At 56.1% G+C, this 15529-nt stretch overlaps 1 protein-coding gene across 5 annotated transcripts in view; it reads right to left on the bottom strand.

The window, feature by feature from the left end:
* SHC3 (SHC adaptor protein 3) overlaps positions 1-15529 on the bottom strand; it is a 96795-nt gene that overhangs the window by 15087 nt on the left and 66179 nt on the right. For all 5 annotated transcript variants that reach the window (XM_045467473.1, XM_045467474.1, XM_045467472.1 and 2 more), the window contains 5 exons: positions 13171-13222; positions 8379-8505; positions 5026-5176; positions 3976-4063; positions 1043-1198 (listed from right to left, as the gene is read on the bottom strand). In XM_045467473.1, coding sequence (XP_045323429.1) covers positions 1043-1198; positions 3976-4063; positions 5026-5176; positions 8379-8505; positions 13171-13222 — 574 coding nt within the window. The remainder of the gene's footprint in view (positions 1-1042; positions 1199-3975; positions 4064-5025; positions 5177-8378; positions 8506-13170; positions 13223-15529) is intronic.

Consider the following 15529-nt stretch of genomic DNA (forward strand, 5'->3'; position numbering starts at 1 on the left):
GGAATGGTAAAAATAATAATGGCAGGGACCTGCAGGACTGTTGCGAAAATTAAACAGAACAACGAATGCCCAGCACTTGTTAAATTATCGAGGCATTTCCTCCCCTGTGAAGTTCTCAGGGAACCACCAAAGCCACATGGGGATGTAAAGCTCTCTGTGAACTCGGAAGCCTCTCTCAAAATGCCTTAGCAACGACTTCCACTTTCGTTACTCAGTTCACGGATGATTTAGCTGTCCCAGTCTACACGACAAACAGAAGGTCCAGGGTGCACGTTACTACACTGCTAAGTAGCTTCCCATCACACTCCTCATCCTGGTTTGTTTTTCTTCAGGGCACTTGCTGCTACCGGTTACAGCACAGGGGTTATTCAAGCTCCAGGAGAGTAAGGATTCTGTTTTGTCTTCCTGTAGACCCCAGTAAGTAGATGGGTGTAGACACACACTAGATGCTCACTGGACAGGAATACGGGAGAGCGTGCGTGCATGCGTGCGTGCACGCGAGAGGGCGTATCGCCATTTCTTGCTTCTATGTTGGTCATTTTCAACAGACCACAGGCCCTGTGATATGCCATTTCACACTGGCATCCATAGCAACTGATACAGTATTTGGCACGTCACGGCCGGTTGACATTTAAGTAAATAAACGAATGAGGACGTTTTTGTGTGTATCATTTATCTCAAGATACGTGCAGACAGATCTTCAAGAGGAAAGTCAGTTCCACACAGAGGGGGAAACTGCTTTGTCTCTGGACTTCAGAGAGAGCTGTCATCCCAAAGCAGAGGTCGGCCAAGTGCAAAGCCTTGAAAAGCCCAACCATAACCCAGAAAAGTGAGGTGGAGCCATGGCCATGCGGTGGCTTCTGCGGGCCTTACGCGGTGCTGACCGGCCACCACACGCTGGTGGTCCCCTTTCAGCTGGGGCGGTAATTCACATCACTGTTAATCAAAACCCTGCCAGCAGAAAGTGCGGTCGCAGCAAAGATTTCAGACAGTGGAAAGCAGCCCCGGAAGATAAGAAAACCACACGCGAAAAGAAACCCACTCATGTCGAAGAGGTCTTTCCGCGGGCTGCTCTCCGCGCTGCTGCCGGAGGCCGGCGTGGCCTGAGGCGGGATGTGCTGGGCGTTCACGTAGGTGGGGGCTTCTCCGGGGCCCGCGTGAGCTCTCCCTTCCGGCAGGCTGTAGGTGTCCAAGGACCCTGCAACGAGAAAACCAGCGCTCTTTTCTCTTACGAGGGGAAGGCCATTCGCGCATCTATCCGTAAGCCACCCAACACTTCACGGAGGCGTTCGACGGGCTATCTGGTAGCTAATTCTTCTTGTGGGTCCCCACTGGCTAAATCCCCCTCTTCTGACCCTGTCACCACTGTTGTGTTTGGCCGGGACGATTTCCCTGCCTCCATGTCAAGATGCCAGCCCCCCGAGGACGGACACCCTGACGGCACAGGCTTGCCGGAGACTCCGGCCCCGACCGGGGTCGGTGAGCGGAGCAGATGCGCCACGGCAGAAGCTGCCTGGGTCCCTCGTCCCCTTTACAAAGCCCCCTGAGGAAGTAGCAGCAGCAGAAACATGAGCCTCATTCAATCGCCTCGTTCTCCCTTTCGGTGTAAGCGGACGCCTCGTAAGTCAACTCCGTTCTAGCCACGCGATGCCCGGCCCCTTCCTTACAAAACGAAGCATCCCGTCACGCCCCAGGCTCCACGCAGGAGGCCCAGGGTGGGCGTGTGATGGAGGACCCCACCCGGGGGCAGCGCCCCCACGGGACTTCTCAGCTGTGCCACGAGAGTGCCAAGGCTGGTCTGGGGCCCGAGGAGTGACGGTGGTGCCTGATCCCACTTGCTCGGGTTGCCACGGGAGCCCCGTCTCTGACGCACTTACACAGACAGACCCTCAGGACCACCGCCCTCTGGCAGCGCTGTCTCTGGAGAGAAGTCACCTTTCACACCCCATGGGCGGCTCAATCCAGTTGGCAAGAGGGCTTCTTAAGCTTTCCCCAGAGCCTGTTGTTGGGCTTGGGCAGCACAGCACTGCGAGAGGACGCAGGTGTCCTGTGAAAAGTCCTTCGTGTGTCTACACCTGTTCCTGAGCATGACTTCATGTTTCACGGGCCGCTCCCGTGTTATGTGTCCTGGTTCCACAGCGGCTTCTTGCCGCTCACGTGTGTGTGTGTGTGCATGCACATGTGCGTGGCGAGTAAATCAGTCTGTACGAAGGATTTTACAAACTAAGTTTTAAAAGGAGAAGATCAAAAGCCCAACAAGTAACTTTCCTGACGATGGCCCTTTCCCACTGAGACCATGGCAGGTGCAGAGCTGGGGACAGGGGGCATTCACACCACGATGGGGTCACCGAGTGTTAATTTTGGTAAGGGACAACGGCTGCCAGCAAATTAACAGAGGATATTCTTATCCGATGGCAAAAAGATATTTATTGCTTTCAACTAAGAACTTGAAATTCATTGAGACATATGACCCTCAGGTAGATTTCTACCTTGGAGTCTCTTACGTTGTCTGATCCTGATCTGGCCGGGGTGGGGGGAGGGGGTGGAATGGGAACACACAAGGAGAGACTCATTTTCAAGTGAACCTGACATACTTTTCAATAACAGCCAGCATCTGCTGTAAACAACGTGTCTCCGTTGGTCCTTAGCAGTTGTTAATGTGGTTAAGCACACATGTGTTATAGAAATACTTTTAAATTTTCTTTTAAAGCTTATTTACTTTTGAGAGAGACAGAGACAGAATGCGAGTGGGTTAGGGTCAGAGAGACAGGGAGGCACAGAATCCAAATCAGGCTCCAGGCTCCGAGCTGTCAGCACAGAGCCCGACGCGGGGCTCCAACCCACGAGCCACGAGATCATGACCTGAGCCGAAGTCGGACGCTCCACCGACTGAGCCCCCCCCCCCCGGCGCCCCTAGAAATACTTTTTAAATGTCTGTAGAACAGAGGTAAGAACATAGAAAAAAGGTGCTCCTGGCACAGCTCGGACTCTGGTTTGCCACGTGTTTCCTACTGGGAGCTGGAGCCGCGTGGCCGCCTCCACCAGGCCTTACGCTGTACTGAGGGCCCCACACACGGGTCCTCCCTTAGCTCGGGCAGGTGAGGCCGGAAACGGCCTCACGAGGGGGCAGTTCCAGAAATGTACTGTCATCTATTCCCCGGCGGGGACGGCCTTGACATGAAGCCAAAATACGGTCACACATACATACATGGACGCGTTAATCAGAAATCAGAGCTTAATTCCCCGTTGCTGCTTCTCCTTCAGACCCTGAGGCGTCAGCAGCCAGGGGTCAGGACCCCCGAGCTACCGAGAGAGTTCAGGAAGAAGCTGAACGTGGCACGAACCCTGTAGAACACACACACGGACACGCTTGGGTGTACGGAGCCTACTGAGAACTCCCGGTCACGGCCGAACTGTGGCAAGTGGGGACACGTCAGTCGACGCGACACAATGGGGAAGCGCCCCTGAAAGCGCCCAGGGCCCGCGCGGGACTTGCTTCTCCACGCCACCTCTAGCGCGTGTGGGCTCCGTCCCTCCCGAAGCTGACCCTGGACGGGGCAGGCGGGGGCCGGGCAAGGAAGGGAAAGCTACCAGCGCCTGTGAGGAGTCGTGGGGCACAGCCCCGCTGGAGCGCTGAGGGACGGCACGAAACACACGTCAGAGGGCCCCAGCCACCAGCCACCCGGACGGGTGCGGGCTCGTCGGGAGGCCCACGCCTCAGCCCCCTGGTAGGCAGGCCGTCCCGCCGGAAGGACAAGGACACGTCCAGGGTGCACGTGAACGGGAAGCGCCGGGATAAAGGGGAGGCACCAGAGGACGAGCGGCGCCCCCACAGCCCTCCATCCTGTGTCCGCGACGGGTGGGGGCCTCAGTCTCGCCGGGACACACGCGTGCGCCGCCAGCCCCCGGACGAAGTCCCCGCCGGGAGCGCGTGCTCCCGTGTCTTCTTCCCTCCCCCCCGGCCGTGCCCCTCACCTTGCCGGACAGGTGCTTGCTTCCAGTCTTCGCCGAACGGCTCTCCCAGGTGTCTCCCCTGGTAGTACGTCTGCTCTTTGCCTGCAAACTACAGACGTGTGTCAATGCCCAGAGGAAAAGCAGCCTCTTCCCCTTTCTCCGTCCCCCAAAACCACAGCCCAGTAGAAGGGACCGGAACGGCGGGCCCGCCACATCCCCAATCACACCCACCTTTTCCTTCCTGCCTCGCGGTTGGCATTAGGGTTCGGGAAACGCGTTTGCACGGGTGTGGGGAAGAGGCTGCGTCTCATCAAAACCACACGCGCCCCTCCTTGTCTTCGTTTCACGCCACCAGCCCTCCCTAAGTGTGACTGAAAATGGGGCTCTCCTACATCCACGCGGCCACATCACCGGACGCGCCCTCGGGTAAAGCTCAGGCGCGTCAGAACGCACCTCCCTCGGCCATTCACACCCGGGCAAGTCCGCCCCGTCCATCTCTCCGCCTCAGAGCTGCGGACGCTTGATTTCCGTGTTGTTTTGCCACTTTCGTCAGTGTCATTATTATTTGCACAAGGTGGGTGACCTCACAAAATTCTCTGTCACGAAATAGAGACGCGGTAACTCTAAAAAGCAATCGCCTTACTGGAACGGTGCTGATTTGGAGGAAAACTCAGGGAAATGAAGAAAAGGGAAGGCTCATAAAACGCTCATCGTTTTAAGGGCCCGCGCCCACCGTCTTCTCGGGGAAAGAAAGCACCCGAGCCTTTGAAAAGTCCTGAACTCTTTTGTCCCCTCACGAAGCTCCCAGTATAACGGCATCCGCCCCGGGATGGAGAGGAGACCCCCAGACTTGCACCCCCGGAATCACAACCTAGTTCCCAGACATGTGATTAACGCCTGAGGACGTTAGAGCAAAAGCCTCCCCTGTGTGTCTGCGTGTGTAATCCAAGGGGGCAGAGCAGGTGAGTTATTGCGCCAGAGACCGGACAGAAGGCCAGCCTGCGAGCACAGTGGAAGAAAATGGAAGGAAGTGCTCGAGGGGCCGGACCCAGGCAGGGGTGTGGGACTTACCTGGGCCGTGTCAGGGGCGTGGGGTCTGGCTTGCAGCCGCACGTCCACAAAGCCCCCCGGAGGGGGCGCCTTGCTTGGGATGCTGTTGTAGTACGGGTGGTCTGAGCCATCCCCCTCCTCTTCAGTCCAAGGCTCATCCAGACTCTGCATTCTGTTAGAAGAGGGGTTTTCCAGGGCTTTAGGCGAAAGTGGAGTTTTCTTGTCAAAACCAACAAATCTAATGTTAGGACCTGCTACCCCAGAAAAGAGAGTTCAGTCACTGCCTCCTCACTATCTAGATCTCAGCTCTGAGAAGCAGATGAATGGGCTGAAAAGCAGATACTTCTGCCTTCATCGCTGTCCTACCTTCTGGAAAATTCCACTCATCTTTGAAACAGGGAAGAAGTTTAAAATGTTAATAACTGGAGGCACCTGGGTGGCTCAGTTGGTTGAGCGTCCTACTTGGCTCAGGTCATGATCTTGTGGTTTGTGAGTTCGAGCCCCGCCTCAGGCTCTGTGCTGACAGCTCGGAGCCTGGAGCCTGCTTCAGATTCTGTGTCTCCCCCTCTCTCTGCCCCTCCCATGCTCATGCTCTTTCTCTGTCTCTTAATAATAAATACACGTTAAAAAAATATTTTTTAAAGAAATTTTATGTCCATACCTGCATTTGGAGCTGAAGTTCTTCTCAACAGATAAGATCCTGCCTGCTTCATTTTCTTTCCCCAAAACTTTGGCAAACTTGATCATATAAAAAACTACACAGAAAATTCTGACCTTAAGTGTATTCTCAGAGGAGCACGGCAACTCAGTGAGCTCCCCCACCCATTTTTGCGCATATAATTTTTATAGATTTATCTGGCTTTTATGTAAATTTCAGAAGTACAGAAAAGCATAATAATTAACATAAAAGATACGCATCCACCATGGACAGTAAGTGTGAACATTTTGCTCTGTTGGCTTTCTCTACTTTAAAAAAAAATTTTTTTTATAATTTTTTTTTAATCTTTACTTATTTTTGAGAGAGAGACAGCGTGTGAGCAGGGGAGGAGCAGAGAGAGAGGGAGACACAGAATCAGAAGCAGGCTCCAGGCTCTGAGCTGTCAGCACAGAGCCCAACGCGAGGCTCATACTCATGAACCATGAGATCATGACCTGAGCCAAAGTCAGACGCTTAATTGACTGAGCCACCCGGGCGCCCCTACTTAAAAAAAATTTTTTTTAAGTTTATTTATTTTTTGGGAGAGAGAGAGACAGAGCACGAGTGGGGGAGGGGCAGAGAGAGCAGGAGGCACAGAATCTGAAACAGGCTCCAGGCTCTGAGCTGTCAGCACAGAGCCCGACACAGCGTTCGAACCCCTGGACTACGAGGTCATGACCCGAGCCAAAGTCGGACGCTCAACTGACTGAGCCACCCAGGAGCCCCACTTGTTTTTTTAAAGAAATAAAACTCATCACGGGTGTACAGGTTCATCATATTAGCAGTAAAATGTGAGCGGTGGCACGTAGGTGGGTGTGCAGGGGCTCACCGTCTGTTGGAACGTTTTCATTATGAAATGTCAGGGAGCAGACTCACCCACCAATACAGTTAAATCCCACCCTCCGCCGCCTGGTCCCAGATAGTCCAGAGTTGGCGTGGGATATCCTGACGTGTTATACACGCGTCGTACACGTGCGTGTATCTGTAAACTACGCCTGTGTTGTTTGTTTGGTTTTAAAGTTTCCGTGTTTCGTATCCTTTTTCACTGCACTTCAGATTTTTGAGGTTTATTCCGGGAGCACAGATGTACCGGTCTACTTTTTTTAAAGTAGGTCCCGTTACACACAAAATTGACAAGTGGCGGAGAACGAGTGAACTTTCAAATTTTATACACAGTATACACAGTTTATGGATAGTGGGTGTGTATATGGGGTAGGAACTGACACTTTCTATCTGCTCCTCCCACACACAGTCCCGTCTGAACGCAGGGAAGCTTGACAACGGGGAAAAGTGGGGTCCTCACCGGCACCTCCCAAATGAATCGCCTTAAAAGCAATCTCCCTGGGGCGTCTGGGAGGTGCTCAGCCGGTTAAGCGTCCAACTCTCGATTTTGGCTCAGGTCATGGTCTCACGATCATGAGATCGAGCCCCGTGTCAGGGTCCTCGCTGGGCATGGAGTCTGCTCGGGATTCTCTCTCTCCCTCTGTCTCTGCCCCTCCCCACCAAAAACAACCTAAAAAAAAAAAAAAAAAAAAAAAAAGGCCACTTCCCAGTAGGTGAGAAAATGACTGAGAATGACCCAGTCAGGAAAGGGGCAGAGCTCAGAGGTGTGAACGAGGCCTTCGTGATAATGGAAGTAACAGAGCCTCCGTGCCTGAGTCACGGAACGGGACTGCAGACGTTAGCGCAACACTGAAAAAGCGAATTTTGGAGAAATAAAGGTTTGTTTGCAGTGAACACACCTTTAGAAGAGGCTTTCATTATGCAAGTCCGATCAAGGACAGACTATTGATACGCCCCCACATGGCTTTCTTTTAACGCTTTATGCTGCATGGAATATTCTTATGTCTGAAGGAAACTCAATGCTAGATCCTGAAGGCTGTTTTACAATTCATATTTGTATGAACTATTTCACCGAACACGTAAAACAACAACGGTCCATTGGGTGGCTCAGTCGATTAAGCATCCAACTTCAGCTTAGGTCACGATCTCACGGTTTGTGAGTTCGAGCCCTGTGTTGAGCTCTGCACTGACAGTGTGCGGTGGCTGCTTGGGATTCTGTGCCCCCCCCCCCGCCCCTCCCTCTTCTTTCTCTCTCTTAAAATAAGTAAATAAAAATTTAAAATTAAAAAAAAAAAGCGAGAATGCTGTTCCCTTTTTACAGAGAATGCTGCTGACTCATCCTGGCCAAGGGGCGGGCGTGCCCAGGGCCACAGGAGGCTTTGGGTCCTCAGGCTACCCAGCTCAGGGCTTCACGGAAGGGCCCAGAGTTCGGACCGCGCTGACCACGGTGGCACGGACGGGGGACATATCCCACCTGTGAGAAGAGGACTCACGGAGGTGACGCGTGGAAATCTCACCTGGTTGCAGAGGACACGGCAGGAAGGTATTACAGTGCGTTTTCGTGACCTTGGCTACCGTCTCTACAGTTTCTAGAAAATGTTTTCCCCAACGTTCGGGGCCTCAGCCATCCGTGGGCTTCCTTCCGACGGTGGGTCTCCCAAGCCCCGGCCCAGACCCGCCAGGCGCATCTGAGCCAGGAGCCCCGTGACCGACCACGTCTGTCCAGACCACACTTCTCGGAGGCCGTCTCGGGGTTTCTCCTTTGAGACATTCTCAGACGAAAGCCCACAGAACGCGGGAAGGCCCGCGCACAGGGGGTCACAGCGCTACTCACCGGTCATGGAAAGCGGGGACCTTGGAAGGACACTGCAAATACTGCTTAAACCGGAGTTCAAAGGCCTGTCCGATGGAGCCGATGACATCCTGGGCCAGCCCGTCGCAGCACTCGAGAATGTGACACGCTGGGAGAGCAAGCATGCAGGCCTGTTAGAGACGCTGGGCCGCCAGGCTCCCGCTGGGGAGGTGCCCACGTCCCCCACTCGCTGTCCCGGCAGCTCCACCCACAGCCCGATCCCTGGGCCATGGCCACGAAGCGTCACCGCGGGGATGCATTTCTTAAGGGCTCTGCTCTCTAACACCAAAGGTCCTCTTTGCAAGTACATTTAAATTTTTTAAATTTCAAAATGGTTAACAATTTCTTAACCGTCTACGAAATACCAACTGAGAGCTCAACAGAGAAACAGGGTTTGGAAGGAAACGTCGTGATAAAGAAGGTGGCGGTAAGAAGGAACGGGTCCCCCTCCGGCCCCCTGAGCCTGGACAACGGTCCCAACCCGGCTCCTGCTGAGGGACGCCTGAGCCACTCCGTGGCTGTCCGCTCACTTCCTCGTGGGAGTCAAGCGGCCTCACCGAATGCGGCAACTCGGAACAGTAAGGACCCCTCAAAAGAGGAGTTTCAGGGGATGTTAATTCACGGGGACCCCCCACCACATGCCAGGGCGCCTCTCAAGTGTGGGGCTGGCTGTTCGCACAGGTTCTCAGACAAGCAGCTTGTGCTAAAGAGCAGACCAAAGCTGGGCTCCTGTGGCCCGATGTGGGGGGGAGGGCAGGCCTCGGGGGGCCTGGAGCAGCTCCCAGCGGCTTTGCGACAGGCACTCACTGTCCCACGAGGGCACGCCGTCCCGGAGGCCAAGCTGCGGCACCATCTGTGTGGAGCCACCAGAGAAGAGGCTGCAGGGGCAGAGGGCCCGCTCTGCTCCCCGAGAAATACAAGGCCTCCTCCCAGATCCACGTCTGCGTGCCCCCGGGAACCCCAGGCCTCCCTGTGTGACCCGCACTGCCCCATCCTGTTACTAACGACGGGGAAACTCTCGGGGGAGGCACACCAAACCGCCCTCCTGCCGCACGAAGCCAGCAGGGCACCGTGGAGCCCATGCGACGGCGGCCACCAGCCCCGGGGTCCGCAGGCTTCCTGTCCCCCGGGCTGCAGGGGAGCACCCTGGGGACCCAGGGAAAAGCACGTCCTGAGGCTCTGGGTCGCAGCGTGAGCCCTTGGGAGCACCGGGGATGGCCAAGAGGTTTGTCCCAAGGAGACAGATGCCCGGCTGTGTTTTTAGTACTGATTATCGATATTATTTTAGTTTATTAAACACCAGCCCGGGAGGCACAGGGCGAACCCACATGACACAGCTGTTAGAGCTGCAGGGTCGTGCATTGAGCAGTACGGGTGGCAGTGTCCCTCCAGCTAGTAAGGAGGCTGGAGTCTAGGCAGGAGGGAGGGGAAGAACCCGCCTGTTTGCAGCCACGCACGCCCACCCCCGAGGGGGGCCAGCCGAGGGCTGCCTGGTCGGTGCTTCAGGGAAGAGTAGAGATGGGAAGGGCCAATAGAGTGCAGCTCACTGTCCTTCTGAAAAGAGATACAGCAGCCGCAGTGAAGGAAGAACGGGTTTTGGCAGGGGGCCGCCCGATCGCTCCCGTCTACACAGCAGGGAGCTGGAAGCCTGCTTCCTGAGAACTGGAGACGCAGGGCCGCGGCAGAAGCAGGCACCCTGTCCCGCCGAGGGTCGAGTCCTGGGGGTCAGAAACCGGGGGCGGCAGAGGCTGTAGCCGCAGAATTAAATCACGTCTCCCTCCCGGCTCTGGCACCTGCAGTCCTTGGTGCCCTGAGAAAACACTGTCTGAGGGCTGGGGTCCGAGGGTCTGTCCCGGGGCCTCTCTGTTCCAAACTGCACTCGAAATCCAAAATGAACCCTGGGGTGAGGGTCTCCGGGGCTGCCGTTTTCTCTGAGAGCATCGCAACAGTCTTTTCCCCTCACCCCCTCACCGGCATGACTGGGCACATACAGGAACGGGGAGGCCCTCGCCCACGGTGACCGCCCCTGAGGAGGGGGCAGAGCTGGGGGCGTCACTCAGGGGCCACGAAGGAGCAGACCCCTGAGAGGCACGTACACGGCTGTGGTGCCGTGAAGACTCAAATACGTCATAAAACCTAAAATGTGGCCCAAAACGGACGTGAGGGCCACAAAACGGGGCCGCTCTTCGTTCCGTCCCTTCCGGGGGAAACTGGCCCTCCTGTTACAGGGCGGGCGGTCTCGGGGTGCCCACGTCGTCTCCCCCGCCCCTCAGACCAATGAACAAGGTCGCTCTAGGGAGAACCGCTCACGTCTCTGAGCTGCTGGCCTCACACGAGGGAGGAGACGTCCTCGGGCCGCGTCACGGAGGGCACTTGGGAGCAACACGCACTATGGCCCCCGTAATCATACGGGGGGGGGGGCGGGGGGACGGCATGTTCCCTCAGACGGGCCAGCCCCACGTGTCTTCCACACACAGCAAACGCTGCTGGTCAGAGGTCACCATCGGGACACCAGCTCGTGGTTTCCCCATTGGCTCCAAACACGTCCGGAGCCCACACCATAGCCCAGCCCTCTGACAGCTGCGGGCTGCGGGCTGGGGTCTCCGTCCACCTGATGCTGTCCCCACGGCGTCTGCGGGACACCTGCTCCGCCAGCACAGGCGAGCGATGCCCCCACGGCACGCGGCCGCCATCTCCGCCAACTGGGGCTGGTAGGGGCCCCGTGGACATCTGGGGTCTTACCCAACTAGAAAATGCCCCAGGAACAGCGACCATGGTCCCTTCTTCACGGCAAACCGACAATCCTCACCCCTTGGGCGGAAGGCTGAACAGCAATGGCCTCCTAGGAGGGAGGCACAGACCCCCTGAACTCAAGCATGGTTTCCAGCCAACACTGGTCTGTCATCTGGGGAATCCATCGGAGTGGCAGGAACTTAACCACGGTTGACGTGAGGGCGGGCTGGTGGACGGCAGGCCCCAACCCCGGATAACCGCACACCTTATAAGAAGGTGCCCACGTGAAGACACAGCCATGCTCGGAGCAGAAGGCGGCATGAAGATGGGCCACTGGAGCCACATGGCCACAAGCCAGGACGCCCAGACGGCCAGAGCACTGCCAGGAGCTGGGAGAGGCAGGCAGGGTCCCTGCTCCAGGCTTCAGACGGAGCCCGGCCCTGGCAGTGCCTTGCTCTCAGGTCTCCAGCCTCCAGAACCGTGAGACAACAGCTTCTGTCGTTTTCAGCCACCGCCGTGCAGAGTTCTGTATGGGAGCCCTCGTGGACCGATCAAACTGCCTCCCACTGGAAGGACGGGCTTGTGTGGAAGCCCGGCCTGCTGCCCTCACCCAGCCGAGCACTGGTTATCCACAGTCATCACATGAAAGTCGCTGCAAGGTCAAGACGGGGTGGGCTCCACGTGTTAGCCAGGGGTTTCGGGGACAGTCCTTGGCTCAAGACCACCCATGCCCCCTTCCCGTCTACCCTCAGAACTCTGTGAACACCCCCACTCTGATTCAGGAGTGACAACGTGGCAGTCATAATCCAGGACATGGCGCTTCATTTGCGGGGTCCCCCTCGCCCCCCAGACACCCACGCATCTGGGGGAGAATTAAGTGCTAACACCGTATGATGTCATCGTCTGTGACTCTGAGGAAGGAAAGCGGTCCCGCCACGCCACCAAGTACCAGCGTGGGGCAGGAGGCGGCCGTGGGGAGGACCAAATCTTTACAGCCAGACTGGTTTCTGATTTGCAAGGTTCACTGACCTATCAACCATCTAACGTCTCTGCAAACGCCTCCAGGTCGGGCCGCACAACAGTGAAAGCGTCTGTACTCGGACCCCGGGGGGGGGGGGGGGTCGGTGCACCTGGGGGACAAGTCTCACCACATGGCCACCTCGCGGACAGTCAACCCGTTCTCTGTGTCCAAGATACAGTACCGGGGGGAGGGCACGACAGCATGCTAAGATCTCACGTGCACCGACATTTTAAAAGAAAAGAATATATGTGTACGTATGTGGATAAAAAGTCCCGTAAAGCAAACTAGAAAATCTTAACAGCCGGTACCTGGGGTGGAGGGTGGGAGGAGAGGGGAGCCAGTGCTTTGGATTGCTATCGACACCCCCTGGCGATCTTCGTCAGCGAGTTCTAAGCTGGGGTCACAGGGTGCGTCAGTATCCAAGGGTAGCGCGCACCTGTAATCAGCCCACCCGCCCGGGCTGTCGGCGCCCATGGTGGGGCTTCGGTTTTGTACATGATAAAAGGAACAGGGTGGTGAGCGTGGAGGTCTAGGAATAGAGGGCCCATGAGGATGGAAAGCTCGTGAATGCCCCACATCCCCCATTTCCAGCCTCGTCTGAGGCCCCGGCAGCTTTGTGGGGTGCGAGTGGATGGCACGCGAGCGTGGACTGCTCAGGGCAGCGCAGGCTTCTCGGGGTGACGTGGTTGGCGGTGGGGCTGGGGCCGGGCGGGGGCGGGAGGGCGGGGACACAGCGTTCCAGGTGTGGCCGAGGCCGCTTTCAGGGCACGAACGGGAGCCACCAAACAGGTCACGTGCTCCAAGCCGCACTCCCTGCGTGCAGGTGGGTGTCTCAGGCCCCCGGCCGCCCGGTGTCTCCTGCCCCCACCGAGAAGGCAGGCAGCCCTCAATTCCCGTTAACGGCACGGCGGGACACACGGGTCGTGCTGGCGGAGGGGGCGGGACCAGGGGGAGCACCTGGCATCGTGTTCAGCCTGACCGCGCACGAGTGACAGACCGTAAGGGTCGAGCATTGCTTACCTCTGCGGTTAACAGGGTCCTTAGCTACGTACGCAACGTAGTCGGTTGTGTCCTGTCAGAGAAAAACGAGGCACCCACGTCACTAACCACGAGCAAGACAGCACAGCCAGACATACACTACGCAACCCAGCCCAGGAATCGAACGCTCCCAAGGGACAGCCCAGAAGGACGGTATTTCTCACACTACCGTGGCCAGGAGTCTCCGGACCTTGTGAAGTGCGGGTTCTGACTCGGCGGGTCCAGGGCGGGGCCTGAGGCTCTGGTGCGGACACCGCCTGTCTGTGCCCATGCTCTGGGCCACGGCCGTGTGACGGGCACCCCGTTCTCTGCATGGCGGATCCCCCCAGGAGCTCTGAACGCACTGCTGCCGGAGTCCCAGCTCCCGGATAATCCGCCCTTGCTGGACTGGAGGCCGTGAGGCCTCAGGACGGTTTGAAGCTCTCCAGAAGGTTCTACCGTGAGTCAAGGCTGACAGCCACTCTCCTGAGCTCTGCCTGAATCAGCGGTCGTCAGTTCAAGCTGGCGTCAGAGTCCCACAACGGGCTTGTGGAGACACAGGCTGCTGGGTGCTGCCTTGGGACTTCGGATTCTGTGGGTCTGAGGGGAGGCCCCAAAACGTGCATTTCTGACAAGTTTCCAGCCGGTGCTGGTGCTGCTGGTCTAGCAGCCACGAGGAAACCAGAAGCAGACGTTCAAAGGTTGGTTGGGAACGCCTTCCTGGGTGGATGGCATGTGATGGTTCTTTTCTTCTCGGAAATAAGTAGTAACTTTAATCTTTTAAGATGTTTCACACATATGAGCTCTGAGTAGTAGCCTGGCTGTTCCGGGTGAAATCCGAGTCTGCGCGGCGGCCTCATCTGATCCGTGCACGGAGGAGGCTCTGTCCTCAGACGTAGGCTGGGCCGCCTCTAAACAGGCAGAGGAACCAATCATTCTCTTCATTCTGGAAAGCAGAACAGACGTTCCCTGCAAAGCTGACATTCACAACATTTGTAAAGTCTCGGGGGGGGGGGGGGCGACCGGTAAAGTCTCACCCCGTCGTTGCAGATTTCTCCCAAATGTCATTGCTTCGAAGGGTTCCAACATTACAGATGAGCCCCAGGTTTTCAGCATCCGGAAGATTCTGTGTCGTGACTGCCTTCATTACTACTCTCCGTGGGCAGGGGATGACCCCTTCTCTGTCTGCCATGCTCTAGGAAAACCCTCTGATGGGAGAAGGGACGACTGGGAGCCTGGGGACATGCAATGATTACTGAGCGCCCCAGCAGGCAGCACCAGGCACAGGGTGCTTTTCCATATGTGGTACATGGTTTCCCAGAACTCACAGCGACCCGCTGGGTCTGAGGAGGGGAGGAGGGCCCTCCAGCGGGTTTTGACATGACTGGTTGCCACCAAGGGTCCCTCCAGTATGCTGCCCATCTACGCTGTTCCATGCTCCTCCTTAGGCCACTGTCTGCTGGTATATTCCCTGAGCTGGGAAGGGGGGTGAAAAACAGACCATCAACCCAGCTTCCAGTCATTTCCATCAAGGAAGATCTGGTCAGAATATGAAACTAACAGCCAAGTAAGGACTCCAGCTTGTAGTCACGGACGCTTTCTGTGGACTCAGGAGATGACAGCATTGGAAGGGTCCTAGGACAGCACCGGCGTCTCTCCGTCCGAGCTCCGTGGAATTCTAGGGCTGGTCAGGAATATTCTCCAGTGTTTGAGATGTGACCAGACTTTCTTTCTAACTTCGTGTTTTAGTTTCCATAATAATCTTACAAATTAATACAAGAATATCCGGGACCATCTGAATGACCACTGCGTCATCGGTTCTGCGTTGCAATGTCAGCGACAAGGTTGTCACTTGGGTTTCCGACATTATAGATGCCAGGTTTTTAAAGAATTCGAGAAAAAAGAACACTCAGACTAGATGCTTTTGCCCCAACTCAAGCAATTAACGTCACATTTGTACACAACGATGCATCACTGAAGTGCTTACTTCAACAGAATAAATTAGTGGAAGGACTGAGTCACCCAGGAGCCTGACGTAGCAGAGAGATGCTGACCTTGAAGGATTCCGCACCGTGGCGGCCGGGTCGAGAGTCCCTCTGAGAGCAGAGATCTGGGTGGCGTCAGCAAAACCACCCATCCTGGTAAATTCCTGTCACTTTGAATGTTTCTGGCTTTACTGTGTTTATCAGGATTAAACTTTCAAACGTGATCGGGGCTTACAGTTCAATAGGACGTAGGAACCCAAGGAGTGTATACTTGATTTATTTTTGTGCATGTTTGGGTGACAAAATTAACTTGAGTCAACACTAGTGGCATACGCAAAGAAATTCTTCTTCTTAAATTCTTACTCCAGTCTGAGAAA

This window comes from Leopardus geoffroyi, chromosome D4, assembly GCF_018350155.1.
Source record: "Leopardus geoffroyi isolate Oge1 chromosome D4, O.geoffroyi_Oge1_pat1.0, whole genome shotgun sequence".
Taxonomy (NCBI): Eukaryota; Metazoa; Chordata; class Mammalia; order Carnivora; family Felidae; genus Leopardus; species Leopardus geoffroyi.